We start from the raw sequence: 14265 nt of genomic DNA on the forward strand, positions 1-14265 counted from the left end.
TTTTTTTTAAATCATAAATTCACTGTCAACATCTCTGAAGGTTCAACTTAAAGCCACAAGGAATAGGAATGATACAAAATTTCTGTACATAATACAATACAAAATAATCTATTGTACTATTGTAGATGCACATGCATAACTGTACAAAATGTGACTTTATCAAAAGGGACACAGGTCCCCTTAAGTCAGTTCCTGGTGCAGCCTGTGACAACAGAGCTCCAACACTCCCATCATGTTACTGGCTGCAGCACATGTTGCTTGTAAAGGAAAGTGCTGAGTGTAAAGTAATGCCCATCCTCAAATAAGTGCAGCTACTGCACAGAAATCACTCTCAAACAGAACCCACCAAGTTCCCTTGTTACACACGGGAGCCAGGAAGCACAAGGGCACAGACACTCAAATGATTTTAAAGCCTTAACTCCCACAGGCATCTGCACTCAGTGCACCAACGAAGATGAAGAATTTGTTATGAAAAAAACTGGTGTTTGGAGAAAAATACAATTTATACACAGGTAAGTATTACATTAATTACTCTCCCTTAAATGTAGATGAATATATGGAGGATGGAGGAAGAATCACTTCCAACCCACCCCCTCTACTCTCAAATGCAAAGCCCAAAGTCCTGAAAAAACCAGCTTATGCCTTCAAAGGAACACAGCTCCTCTGCAGCTAATGGAGACAAAAATGCTGAGAACACCAGAATAAATAAATTCAAATATCCATTTTTAAAGCATCTCATCCTGTAGGTAAACATCAGCCCAAGGCAATCAGGTTCTCTAGATGCAAACCAATAGGTTAGAATCTGACTCTCTGGACCTCAAAAAAAAAAAAAAAAAAAAAAAAAAAAAAAAAAAGCAACAAAACAACAAAAAAAACAAAAATACAAAAAGACTTATAATCATTCTAATTATGTAAGTACATACTATTAATCCCAGATCTATATATTCTGTGGGTTACTATGGGCATTTGATCCAAGTTTGGGCTGATTTAAAGATATATGCACTTATGACATTGTATGCCTATATATATATAAAGAAAATAATATAATGAATAGATGGATAACAGTACACGTATTTATGAACAAGGTTACATTTTTAGTCTTGAAATCAAAACTATGTATATACAGACAAATATCTTCATAAGGCTACCAAAAACAATCCACTGGAAGCAATAGTTACATATTACATATTCTGTTTCTTACCCTCTCCTCTATTATAGGAAGTGAAAGATCAATGAAAGGTTCTTTTACTGTTGAAATCTTGAAGAAAAAGAGAAAATGCACTTAAACACGAAGAACAGCATATGGGTTTAGTACATAGCTCCCATTATTTAATCAATTTATTATAAAAAACTGTATAACAAGCCAATTATTTACAAGATGTATGAAACTACAATGAAGAACTTCTCACTAACTTTTTAAAAAATTTATTAAGTTAGCTCTAATTTTCTTTCTAACATCGCACAAAACTTCAGCATGAAGAGATAAAGGGCAAGGCCGTTCATCTGGGCATGAACTGACTTGAAGCAATGTGGTGCTCACTTTCTCTGAGCTCCAGATGGATTTTCAAGTCACGTGGGTGTCTGTGGTACCATTTTGCAGAAAGCCAGCTTTTAGAGTTTCCTGATTCTGGGCACTTCTGCTCAGGTGTTTGAGCTGTTATGCAGCAAGGACTGGTTAATGACATTTAAGTGACAGTTTCTAACCTCATACTCTCAGTTAAGATTAAGTCAGTCTTACTGGTTACAATCAAAAGCTTTGTTAGATTTTTTTACACCATATACTAATTGGTAAAATAAATCAAATTACAGGGAAAAAGGGACTTAAAAAAAAAACAACCTCTTTTTTTGTACTGAGAGTTCATTTTGCCATGTATAAGCTGGAAATATCTTGCAAAGCATACCTAAAGACAATCTCTTTCAGCACTTTTCATCTGCCTTTATCACTAAGTTCCTTAGGCTCTCTCCCTTGCTGTTCTCGAATTCCTTCCAAAACTGACTTATCTTACCTCTGAAAAGACTGTGAAAAACAAAACCTTAAAAAAAAGAAGTAAAAATCACGTTGTATATTTAAGTCACAGTAATGCCATCAATTACTGTCACCATGTCCTTTCTCTTGCATTTGTGACCCCATCATCCACTGCAAGCTTATTTTTACCTGTTGTGCAAGGGACTCAGGAATGTTTAGGTTCCAGTAAAGCAATAAATCAGATCTAAAGCAGACAGCTGTGATGACTGACTGCCTGGTGAGCCATGTTCAAACGGGTTCCTCTAAAGTGTCAGTTTGCATGAACATGTATCAAAAATATCCTGCCAGTGCAGGCAAACGAAAACGAACACTAAACTCTTCTTCAAAAGGCTACAGCTAGCAAATGCCCAAGTCCTGTGCAAGCAGAATACAAGAATCCAGCAAAAATAGATGAGACATGCAAAATACATACAAGCTCTATTTTTTATATGGTCAAAGTTCTTCATTGGTACTACTAGCACATTGAAGAGTAATCTGCACATCACACACAGGGAAGTTTACCTGGCACTGCAGGACTGTGCTTAACTTTTTCAGATTGATTAATTTACTTAATCTCTATAATATGAAATAGAATGTTTTAAACCAAACACAAATGTAACACTCAATTAGAAAAGTCATGCAATTGAGATTTTTCTCTGTCAAACTTAAAATCTAAGGATCATGGAAAGCATTTATGATGGAATGTCAGTAATATTAATTATGAAAGGAATATACTGTTCATTAGGGTTATTACGTTAATTATAAAAAATACTTAAAAGAAAAGTAAGTTATTTTAGCATTTTCCCACTCATTCTGATTCAAAGTAAGTAATCTCCAATTTTCAGCTGTATCCCAGAAGAGCAGGCAGGAGGATTTATGTTTTAAAATAGGTGTTTCAAAAATATCAAATAACACTAGTGTGTAACACATATGATTATAGAATTTGGAACCTCCAGCCTTAAGTCAAATGGAAAATCAAGCAGAGTGCTTGAATCCTTTTTAAATTCAAAGGATCCCTTTTCTTAGTTTGGGAGGATAATGCTTGAAAGAAGGAATAAATAATTTCAAATGAGAAACTTTCAATAGTCTTGTTTTTACAAACAAACAAACAAGTATAAAATTAGAAACACAATTTTATACTTTCAAGACAATGTAATCAAACCAGTATGTGATCTATTCCACATCAAACCAAATTTCAGAATACCTACATTTTCACATTCCTCACACATGACAGTGCTAGTCAATTCACCAACAAAGATCCTATCTATGAAGTTCATCTTCACACCCTCTCTTCCATATGCTGAAAAAACATTGCCTTTTTTAAATGTGAAAAATAACACATTCAATGCCACACTATAAGTACAACAAAAATTCTTTCCAAGATATATTATGAAAGCACAATTTTAAACATATTCAAAATGTTTTGAACACAATACACTAACTAATGCATCATATACTGTGCTATCTCAACATTTAAAAATATTTTAGTGAGAAGGTTCCCTTCCCTTCCTTTTTTTGCATTACCTTGATACAGACACTGGGGTAAGCAGAAAAATTCTCACCGTTTCTAAATAGTTTTTGCAACTTTAAAGCTCTAAAACATTTAACAAAATCCATTTCTAATACATCTTTATGCCTTGGCTTTTGCAGATTTGGGAAGGATGATTTACAATACACCTTAATCATTCGGACTTCAATTAAACAAAATCCCCCAAATTAGAACTACTGAACAAACACATGCAAAAAGAAATAAAGCCTTTTCTTTTGAAAAAAAAAGCCTTCTTTAGCTGCCTGTCTTGAATTTGTCATTGTATTTAGAGTGCTCACAGTACCAGTCAACTGACAGAAATCAGTTTTATTTATGGAAAGTGGCCCCTCTGAATATAATGCAATTATGACTATGTAACAAATAGACAGTAGGCTATTTTAGAAAACAAAATTTAATTCTACCTCTTATTAAGAGACAGATTAACATGGGGGAGGCCTTTCTCCTGGATACAAAGATGCAAGTCAGCACACACTAAGCTCTCTACACTTTGGGTACACACTAGGCGGCACTAGAGTAACACAGAATAAAGTCTGGACATTACAGCACTTCCCATCTCCTGTTTGCAATAGGCACTTCTGAAGAAATGGTATTTAAAGACTAGTGTAGTTTTAGAAGTTTTCAATAAAGAGTTGCATACCTTTGACTTTTCTTCTAGTTTCTTCATCTGCTGTCTTAGTAGTTGGGTTATTGAATGCTTTTAAGATACCAGTTTGTATACGCTAGAAGTAAAAAGAAAACCAAGTATTTTAAAGGTAAACATTCTAAAAAATAGTCATATACTATTAGACTTTGTCTTATTTCCATAAAATAAACGTAATTTAATATTGTAAAACTATTGTTACTCACTAACAATGTCAAAACTATGTGAGCTTAACTTTAGTAGATAATCATCCAAAAATTTCCTTCCCTTAAAAAGGAGCTATCACAGGGCACTTCACAGGTTACCAAGAAACTATGAGATTTTCAGTGAACTAATGCTATCCATTTCTCCCACTGCAAATGGACTTATACTGATTGATTAATATACAAAATACTTAGAAGGCAGCTAAGAGTCTTCCAGTAGCCAAACTTCAGTGACTGTGTTTGGGCAGTATTTTTACCACTTCTGTTTATTTTCTAACACTGCCAATTCCAGAGGTATGTTAGAAAACCTTAGAAGAGAAAGAAAACTTCTTACGAATCCATGTCAATGTTACCAACATTTACTTGAAAAAAAAAAAAAAAATCCCAAAACCGACTCTTTTGAAAGAAGGATCAGAAAAGCAAATTCATTAATGAGTTGTAGCTGCCCCTCCAGATAGGGGGTGCTTCTCCCTGCTATTTCTCAACTGCCTGGAGGTAAAGAGACATATTCCTGGCAGCAGAACTGCTTGGGCTGGTAGAAAAGCCCAACCTCTGACATGCTACAGAGAGAGAAGCAGGAGGATGAATCAGGTCCCCTGACTCTAGCTAGCATGCATGACCTGTGCTTTTCCTTTTGCTGGCAAATGTCCTGTCTCTCTGATCCACTAACTCCAGTAACATCTACGAGTCTCCCTTGTCAGTGTACGAATTTATAATTAAATTTATAACCACATAATTATAATTTAAATAAACATTTATTATTAAATACTGAAGTCACACTTAGAGCAAAGTACCATTCTAAGAAGCAAATGGTGATACCAAACCTTCTGCAACCAACTCAAACCCTCTGTCCTAACAGGAAAAGATGAATAAATGGCTCCAGTTTCCAGGCAGCAAAGCACACCTCCAAGCCACATATCACTGTAGTGTGAGGATGACAGACAGCATCAGAGGTTTGGTTTCCAGTTCAGACACCCATCAGACCAAGTCATACCCGACCTTATGAGTATGTGACCTGGCTTGTGAATTAACTCCCGCTGCCCCAAGCTCAGCTTTGTTCATCTTAAAGCCAACAATATACTAAAAGGATTAATCAATAGGTAATTCATGAAGTTGAGCACCATAAATGGGTTTAGGGCCATAAGCAACCCTTTTGTTGGGATTAGTGCGTTGAACCATTTATTTAGGTCAAAGAAAGACATAGTCTTTGAATGGGCAGGGTGCTGTGGACAATGGCAGTAGACATTAATCAATTAGCAGCAGGGTTCAGCCACTTCAGGCCCCGGTGTGAAACCATCTCCAGCCCACATTGCTGGAGACGCAGACACTATGTCATCTTTATTGTTGAATGGCCAAGCTTTTAGTTTAAAAGTCCACTTGTGTACACTTTCTAACTTTCTTCCTCAGGAATATGAAAAAGTTCAGCACCAGTGTCAGATACAAACACAAAACCACACAGAAAGAACAAAAGTTTAACAGGATTTTTGGTTAGCTCCTATAACTAGTGCTATGTTATGTATTACATGTATTTCTCATTAAAACTAAGGGTTTAAAAACAACTAATCCTGACAGGGATAGGGAAGTAGGGATGGCCAGGATCTTGCCTGTGCCCAGCTGGTTGTCTGCCATCTACAGACCTGAAACATGGGATAATTAAAAAAAAAACAAAAAACAGAGAGAGGGAGGGGGATAGAGCTTTTACCAGTACTGTCGGTGGCAGAGCACCCCGAGGTGATAAAGATGTGTTTGCAGTCATGCACCATTAGGGCAGCAGTGGGATGTAATTGAAGGGCAGGGTGGTGGTGGCACCAGGTCTCTCTGCCTGGTGATGGAGTAGCAGAAATCCTGCCCAAAAATCACTGTAAATTCTTACCATCTTCCATCACTCTTTTGAGGTAGCTGTCACTGCTCTCTAATAATAAATGATTCAAAAGGCAAATGCTAATGCAGGTTTTTGCAATGATGACACATCCACTGGTGAAGTGGACAGGAGACTGACTTGAGAAAAAAGCATAAGCACCTCCTGGAGAGGCAGCTTAGTTGTTCTAATAATCCTGTTTTCTGTGACTCCTCCTTTGTCAAGAAAATCTAATTTCCACCTTTAATTACATAAAAATCAAAAAAATAAAATAATAAAGTTTCCCTCTGCTGAAAAAATGCAGCAACTGTTTTCTAAATGAAGTAGCAGCTTCTGTTGTGTGTTTCCTGTTGAAGACATCATTTGCTAAGCAGAAATGTCAAGGTTTAACTGCTTCTTCTTACAGTTCAGTTCTCTTTATAATCAAGAACACTGACAAGACTAATAAATATTAGTATTCTGGCAAGGTGGGGATTTGTTCAGCTCTACTGTAGTGCCAGGAACCAGGCTGAGACACAGCTTTACATCTTATCTGTGAGATAGCTCAGGATCATTACATTCATTGGGCTACTAAAAGAAAAGGAAGTACTCCAGTCAGCACAAGATTTAAGGCCTTCCTTTAGAGGAGGCCTAGAAAAGGCTATTTACCACAAAGTATCATCTGAGAAGAAGGGTCCAAGACTAAATCAGATAGATTAAATCTGATAAGGTCAAAATAGCAACCAAACACTCTCTTTCTTGCATGAACAATGCAGAAAGAACAAATATATAATGAAGGAAAAGAAATAAAAAACCTCATACAGGGACGTTTTCAATATAATGTCCAGTTACAATGAATTCAATAAACTGCAATTTCAATACTTCACATACTTGGCTGTAAATTTTAAGCAATGAAAAGCAGCACCTTATTGATTAAATAAGGAGTTCTTCACACTTTCAAGAGACACAAGATACTTTGCAAGGATTCCCCCCCCCACCAATTTTCAGTGAAAATTTTTGGTTAAAATTATGGCAGGCCCATAGCTAAGAACTGCTACTTTTTGTTCCAAAACTTTAAAAATTCAATTTTTCAGCTAACATAGAGGTCCTACCTTTACTTTCTTGACATCTCAGATGTCCTTTTTTCCCTCCTTTTCCTTTTTTTTTAAGGCACACTTGGATTCCTAAAGTTATCATGTTCTACTTACTGTATTCCTACTACTAACTAAAACTCTGATTCCAATCAACTATTTTAACAAACCAACATGAACATAATTAATTATCTTTAATAAAAATATTTTTCTCAATATAATGAAAATAGACACTCCTATTTCATTAAGTACATCATTAAAACATTGGGAACATGAAGAACATTGAAGCAATGACTAGTAGTTCACTTTTAGAAGACACACAAAGACCTTACTTTTGTCTCTTCAATCCTGATTGCATCCAACAGATAGTGCAGAAGCTCCTGGCTGTCCTGCTGCTGGAACCCCTTAAATCGAGGAGCCCTATGAAAGAAACAGTAAAGAATTTAAAATTATCTTGGGAAATCCTTAACAAGACAATGTTAACATCAGACACTTGTTTGATGCTGGGCTACAAATAGGTACAATCCCTACAGAACCTCAGGGGGCTTTAGGAAGCTCCTGGTTCAGAAGGCAATTCACCAACAAGGCTCTACTTTACCCTGAGTTGCATTTTGACTCTATGGAGTATGGCTTGACTAAAATACAAATTTGCCTATAGAGTCTCATCCATGCCAGCAGCCCTTTCCTGACAGACTACACTAGTACTTCTGTACCACCAGACATTCCCAACATCAGGGAAGAGAAAAATTTTTTCCTTTGTTATCGCACCCTTTTCTCAATTGAGAAGAAATCTCAAATGTGCATCAACAGTCCTTTTAAATCACCAGCAGCATCTGCATCACCCTCAAAGGCCAGAAGAGGGAAAATGTCATTTTCTGACTGTGCTCCCCTTTACACTGGCGATCTTTTAGGCAATTGCTCAGGGGTAATGTTTCATCAGTTCTGAGACAATCATTCAGTAGCATCAATCGCTACTATTCAAAAACTGTTGAATTCTCTTTTTGCTATTCACAGCATCTAAATGTACTCTATCATATTTTTCAGGCATAGATTATATAGAAATTAGAAAAAATAAACTTATGAGTACATGGATAGGTCCTTAAGTTGCTCTCCTTACCACAGCCAGAAGGCTTCTAATAAACAGTTTGAATCTTCAGGATCTTGCAACCCCAAATGATTGAATAGTATTCACTATTAACACATCTCTATTCACATTAACTTGTAACTGACTGACTAAACTATACTTGTCTTTCCAGGCAGGTTACCCTTTAGATCTTTAATTACAGTCTTGAACTACTTAATCTAAAATGAGATTCCACAGAATCACAAGGAGTTGGAAGAGACCATTGGAGGTCACCTAGAGCAAGTTACTCAGGACTGCAATGGGTAGGTTCTGAATTAACAGTAATGCCACCAAATGACAGCTGCAACTCTAGCTGCAGACTGAGGTGAGCACACCCCTTCCAAAACCTAGCAGGGAACAACTCGATTTACACAGCTCAAACAGGAATTTTATCAAACTGGCAGAGCAGCCAGAAAAACCAATCACTCCTCAATTTTATTAAACCCACACTGAACCAGTTTTCACTCTGAGCTGTGGATTGCACACTGTGGCTAGCCAGCACAAAGAGCTGCAAATACATATTGGAATTTCCTCTGGCACAGTGATCTCACTTGCCCAGCAAAACTCTTCAGCTGTTCAGGGCTCTTGAGGGTTAGTGAGACTTCCATTCCACTCACACACTAAAGCTGCTAAGATTTGCCTTAGAAGTTTGTGCTCATAAGAGAAATTAAAGGTGATCAGAAAACACCCCAGATGAGCAACTTGCCTACAACAGTAAAATATGAGCTGGGCAAGGTGTCAAGACGCCAAGTTAGGGCACAGCAGACATGGGCTACAGGCAGGATAGTGAAACAGGGGCCTCAGCTTTGAACTGCTTCCTGGAGGCAATTTGGGGTGTAACTGGAGAAGGATTGAAGGTGACAAGAAGGTGACACAGATATCTAAGCTCAATGCTTAAAATTAAATGGAACAAATCTGGACCTGCATATGCAAAACAACATGTTCACACTTACAAGTAAGATACTTTCACATTTGCGCTTCATATCTAGTTTTTGAAATAAAGTTGACAATATCCCAAGTTAAAAATTATTTAATGATGCTACTGTATGTGAGGCTTACTATAAAATCTGGAATCAGTAGAGTGGGTGACTTTTTAAGCATTATTTTGAAAGTGATTTCTTTTTTTCATGAGCAAGGCGACCTCAAAAATTTGTTTCAAATTTCAAAAAATGAAATAATCTTAAAAATTAAATCTTTTGTTTGATATTCCTAAAATGCCATCTTTTCTTCTAGTAAAATCATGTTTTATTTCTAATAAATTTGATTATAAATTGCAAATGTTTTCTGAAAAGCACCAAACTTTTATTTTGGTTCCAATAAAAAACTCAATATACATTAAAGAAATAAATAACATATGTAGCTGCAGGCATGTTTGCATGCATGCATAGTTTCACTTTTCAATTTACTTAAACAGTTTTCTCTCACTGAATGTCCAGGAATCTGGAAAAAAAAACAGATGCCAAAATCAGTTCCATTCTGAGAAATCTGGCCAGTTAGCCACAGTACTATCATTCATTTATGAGAAATTTCTTGTTTTCCTAGGCAGTGAGAATCAGTGAGTATACTCAGCCCATCTCCTCCAGTACAGGCACATTAATAGCTCCAGTACAGCAATAATACCTTCCATATATATGTGTTCTGGATCCTGGTATTAATAGGGATTTTATTACTTTTTGGCAACATAAGTGGGACCTCTGCAAGAGACACTATACTAAAAGGGAAGAAAAATTAATAATTACTTGACAAAGGAGCAAGGAAAAACTCCATCACTGTTACAGGAGGGGTTTTTTTCACTGCAGAGGCACCTCACAGAACTAAGACTTCAATGTAAATTAGGAAAAAGCCCCACACACCCTTTTTGTTACTGCAGTGTGACCTCTCACTGGTAAGTATACAAAAATTCTTTCAGGTAAAAATTTACTAATTTGTATTTCAAAGTTAACTTACCTGCATGTTTTATTAGGTTAAATTAGAGAGGAGGAAATTAACTCAGCCATGGAAGCTTTTCATTTTGATTTCTTTTGGGTTTTTTTCATTTTATTAGAACACAGTGCATTTACAAGTCCAAGATTATTTAGGCTTCTCAGAGTATGTACTAAATCTATATGCCTGATTTTATTGGAAACAAGGATGATGGGAATATAACAGCTTCCATTTTAATAGTGAAGTGGCAGGGACTTGTAGATACTCCCTGTAAGGCTGAGTCATTATTTGGACTGACAAATGATGCCATTGTTAACACAACTTAAAATATATTTAATCTGTAATTCATGTACAAAGCTTGACATGCAATGTTGCATATAATTCTAAATATCTCATGCTTTTTGGAAAAAACATTTGAAATTATTGCATTTGTTTTGGGGGTGAAAACCACAAGAGGAAATACAAAAATAACAATAAAAAAAGAAAGGAGGGAATTTCACACCTCACAATGCGTTTACTGGGAACTTCCTACACTTATAAACCAGTATGAGAGAAGAAAAAGGAATTTATCCATGCTGATTTACAGAAATCTGACAACTAAAAGATGTGCACTCTGGTCTCCTTGAAAATATGCTTCAAGCAATATCCTTGGCAAAAGTGGGGGACTTGGAGATGGTTGGTTGAGTTGACCGCTCACAGATGTGCTGACATATGGAAGCCAGTGCCAATGCGATACAACCTGTTGTACAGTGTCAGCAGGATAATGACAGAACAGGTTGAACTCCTGCTAATGGCCATAAGTGGTGAAGGACAACTGTGACATCTTATCTAGCCTCTCGTTGCTCATCTGGAGACCAGTTATAGTTGCTTGACTGTCAGTTAAAGAAATACTTTTTATGATGGTCTAGTTCCTAGAATATTGTTATAACAAAAACCATGTAGTAACATAGTATTTCAAAGCAAAAATTCTAATAGTTTTAATTCTTATATTCGAGGGAAATCAAGCTTTAAAAGCAGAACTGGGATACAATTAAAGTCATTCAATCATATTGCACAGAGTTGACATACTTTTACTGTCTCTAATAAAAATCTTCGCCAAAACCATCCTTTCAAGAATTACTATCTTTATGCAGCAGATAGCTTAATACCTTGGAAAACTTTAAAACAACAATAAGCACTTGGAAGCGGGAAACAGAAGATATTATTTGATTTTTTCTGAAAGGCAACATGCACAGGAATCCTTTAATGCAGTACATACACTACAGAGCTCTGTTTGGTAGGAGGTGCCTGGGAGGAGCCCAACCAAGCATGGGCTTGCCTCCACATGTAAGTAACAGATAACACCAGGCACAACTCGACTATCTCAAGGGCCTGGATACACAGCAGTTAGCTCTCCTTTGGATGTACTGGCTGATTTTTCTCATCTTTTTCGTCCTTCACCTTCTTCCAAAAGAGAAAATGAGATACCTCTATTTTCTTGCAAAGCACCAGATCTATTCTTTCCTCCCTTAAGTTCTGCTAAGATTTTCAACAGCACTCTGCTCTGACAGGAAGTTCCATAGCTTAGCCCTATAAAATGTTAAAAAACTCCTATTTTCATTTTTTTCCCCTGCCTCTCAGTTTCACAGACAGCTCCCTGAACTCTTATCAGGGCAATTAAAGAAGCACAGCTAATTTATCTTTTATCATTCATTGTCTTCTCTTGCTGTCATGTCTTCTTTTCATGTTCTCTCCTGCCTAAACTCCCAGTATTCAAGTCCCTGCTGACATAAAGGCTTCCTATTTTTATTACCCCTCTCTAAATTCTGCTTAACCCAAATGGAGAATACACTACCAATGTACCTAATAAAATTACTGGTTTTCATCTTCCTTTTACCTATAAGCTCTGCTTACACAGCCCACCAATACTACACACTGAAAATACCTGCATTCTCCAAAATGCTACACAGGTTTTCCTCCTGAGCAGAAGCTGAACATAAAGCTCAGGAACACATGCAGATGACTGCTGCCAACACACACTTTTACATGCAATTTGTCTACTTTGTACTCATAAACTTGTCCCTAAAATTATGAAAACTCTGATAAAGTTTGCTGAAAAAAAAAAAGACATGCAATCTCTCAGCTGCCACTGCCCACAGAAGCTGTAATCTCCTCTGTCAGAGCTCCTCAACATGACACAGCACCAAGAGCAAGGCACATGGACGCATGACAAGGACACAAAATAATTTGTAACAACTGGTCAAGGAAACATGAACTGTGTTCTGCTGCCCTTATACTTTAAAAGTCAAATGGGAAAAATAAGCACATAAAAAATATTTTCTAAGAAGATATTTTTCCTAAAGCAGTCTTATTTCAAAAGAAAAGGCTCAAAATGACTTTTCAATTAATGAGAAAAATCCTGTTTACTTTATCTCTTATATCTTGTACAACATAACCTTAGTTTTCCTTAGCATTTCCTCTCAGAAGTGATAAATGTGGACCTGTTTAGGTTTCCCCACTGAAACTATTGTTCTGTTAGTATCAACTGTCCTAACCACACATGACCTCCATTCTGCCAGTCCCACCTCTGCCTTCAGTTCCACTTTCTGCACATGAGAAGGAAGGATGAATAACAGTCTTTGGAGAAGGAAGACCTAAGTAGACTTTGTAAATACCAATAAAATATTTGTTAGGGAAATATTTTTCCTGCATGGTAACTTAACAATAAAATAAATACCTCTATTAATAATTACTTAATGGAGGTTGGAAGCAGCTAAATTCTGTAAGTCCTTTCTGGACTCATCACTGACATGCTGCAACATTTACTTGCAACACAAAACTAAGCTTTCTTCTATCAATAAAATTATTCAGTCATAACAAATAAAGGAAAGAAAATTTATGTCCTCTTAACACATCAGTGTTGCATTAGTCACTAAGTCTCCAGATAAGTCAGAAGTCTGCAGTCCTGATATTCAGCATAGTGGAAAACCAACAGAAGGGCCCCGTAGCTATGCTCACAATCTGTCCTCACAAAACATCTGACAGCTGCAACACTAACAAAATTAACAGTGGATGAATTAGTACCAGACGCTAAACAGTTGCTATAGAAAGACACATCCACTTATTTTCTTCTTCTCCCCTTCTTCAACCTGGCTACTCCACCACTTGATAAAATTAACACTCAGCATCATTTTTTTCTTTTATTATTTAATTTTGAAAAAAGAGCATCACAAATGTATGAACTTCACACCATGATCTCCTCAGACTCTCAAAGAAGCAATTTGCAGTTGAAAATGACTGTATTCCAGTTCTCTTACTGCTTTTGAGCGGTGAGTGTATCCACTTGCAGGTTTTGGGATCCCACTCAGGGACATGCCAGAGCTGCAACTGAACAAGGAAGTGTCTGAATCCTTTTCTATCCTATTCTATCTGCACAATCCCCTTCACAAATTCTTTACTGAACAAAGGTATGGTGATATACAGCATACTTGCACTGAGACAAAAGGATCTGTGATGGGGAAAGAATGAATTAAAAATTAAAAAAAAAGAAAAAGGTTGCAACTGGAATCAGCAAACTTTTATGCAACATATATGAGCCCAAAACATTATTATCAGAACAGTAATGTCCTTCTCCCTGGTAGCTGTGTCAGTGAGTTCTTCCTTTTACACATTCATCCAGTCATCTCTTCAGGAAATTTGTTTTTTGAACTTTGCTTGTTGAATAAAAAGAGTTCATGCTAATGCAATATGAAGACAAGTAGTGCCTGCCTCTAGGACTACTTCATTAACATGACTTCTTGGCAGCATTCAAGAAGCAGTTTTACAGAGAATGCTGCAGTAACACAGACTTCTTCCTGGCTGAAACTCCTGCAATCTTACCCGGCTCTCTCTTGTACTTCAACTTTGATGAAAAAT

General features: G+C 36.6%; 1 protein-coding gene across 11 annotated transcripts in view; it reads right to left on the reverse strand.

Annotated features, from left to right (window-relative positions):
• The window catches only part of USP45 (ubiquitin specific peptidase 45), a 495013-nt gene that overhangs the window by 8886 nt on the left and 471862 nt on the right, over positions 1-14265 (reverse strand). For 5 of the 11 annotated variants that reach the window (XM_079327728.1, XM_079327727.1, XM_079327725.1 and 2 more), the window contains exons 9-12: positions 7658-7745; positions 4192-4273; positions 3214-3320; positions 1202-1258 (exon numbers count right to left, since the gene is read on the reverse strand). In XM_079327728.1, the coding sequence (XP_079183854.1) occupies positions 1202-1258; positions 3214-3320; positions 4192-4273; positions 7658-7745 (334 nt within the window). The remainder of the gene's footprint in view (positions 1-1201; positions 1259-3213; positions 3321-4191; positions 4274-7657; positions 7746-14265) is intronic. The other 6 variants (XM_079327729.1, XM_079327724.1, XR_013776915.1 and 3 more) reach the window with 4 other exon arrangements.

This window comes from Erithacus rubecula, assembly GCF_903797595.1.
Source record: "Erithacus rubecula genome assembly, chromosome: 2".
Classification (NCBI taxonomy): Eukaryota; Metazoa; Chordata; class Aves; order Passeriformes; family Muscicapidae; genus Erithacus; species Erithacus rubecula.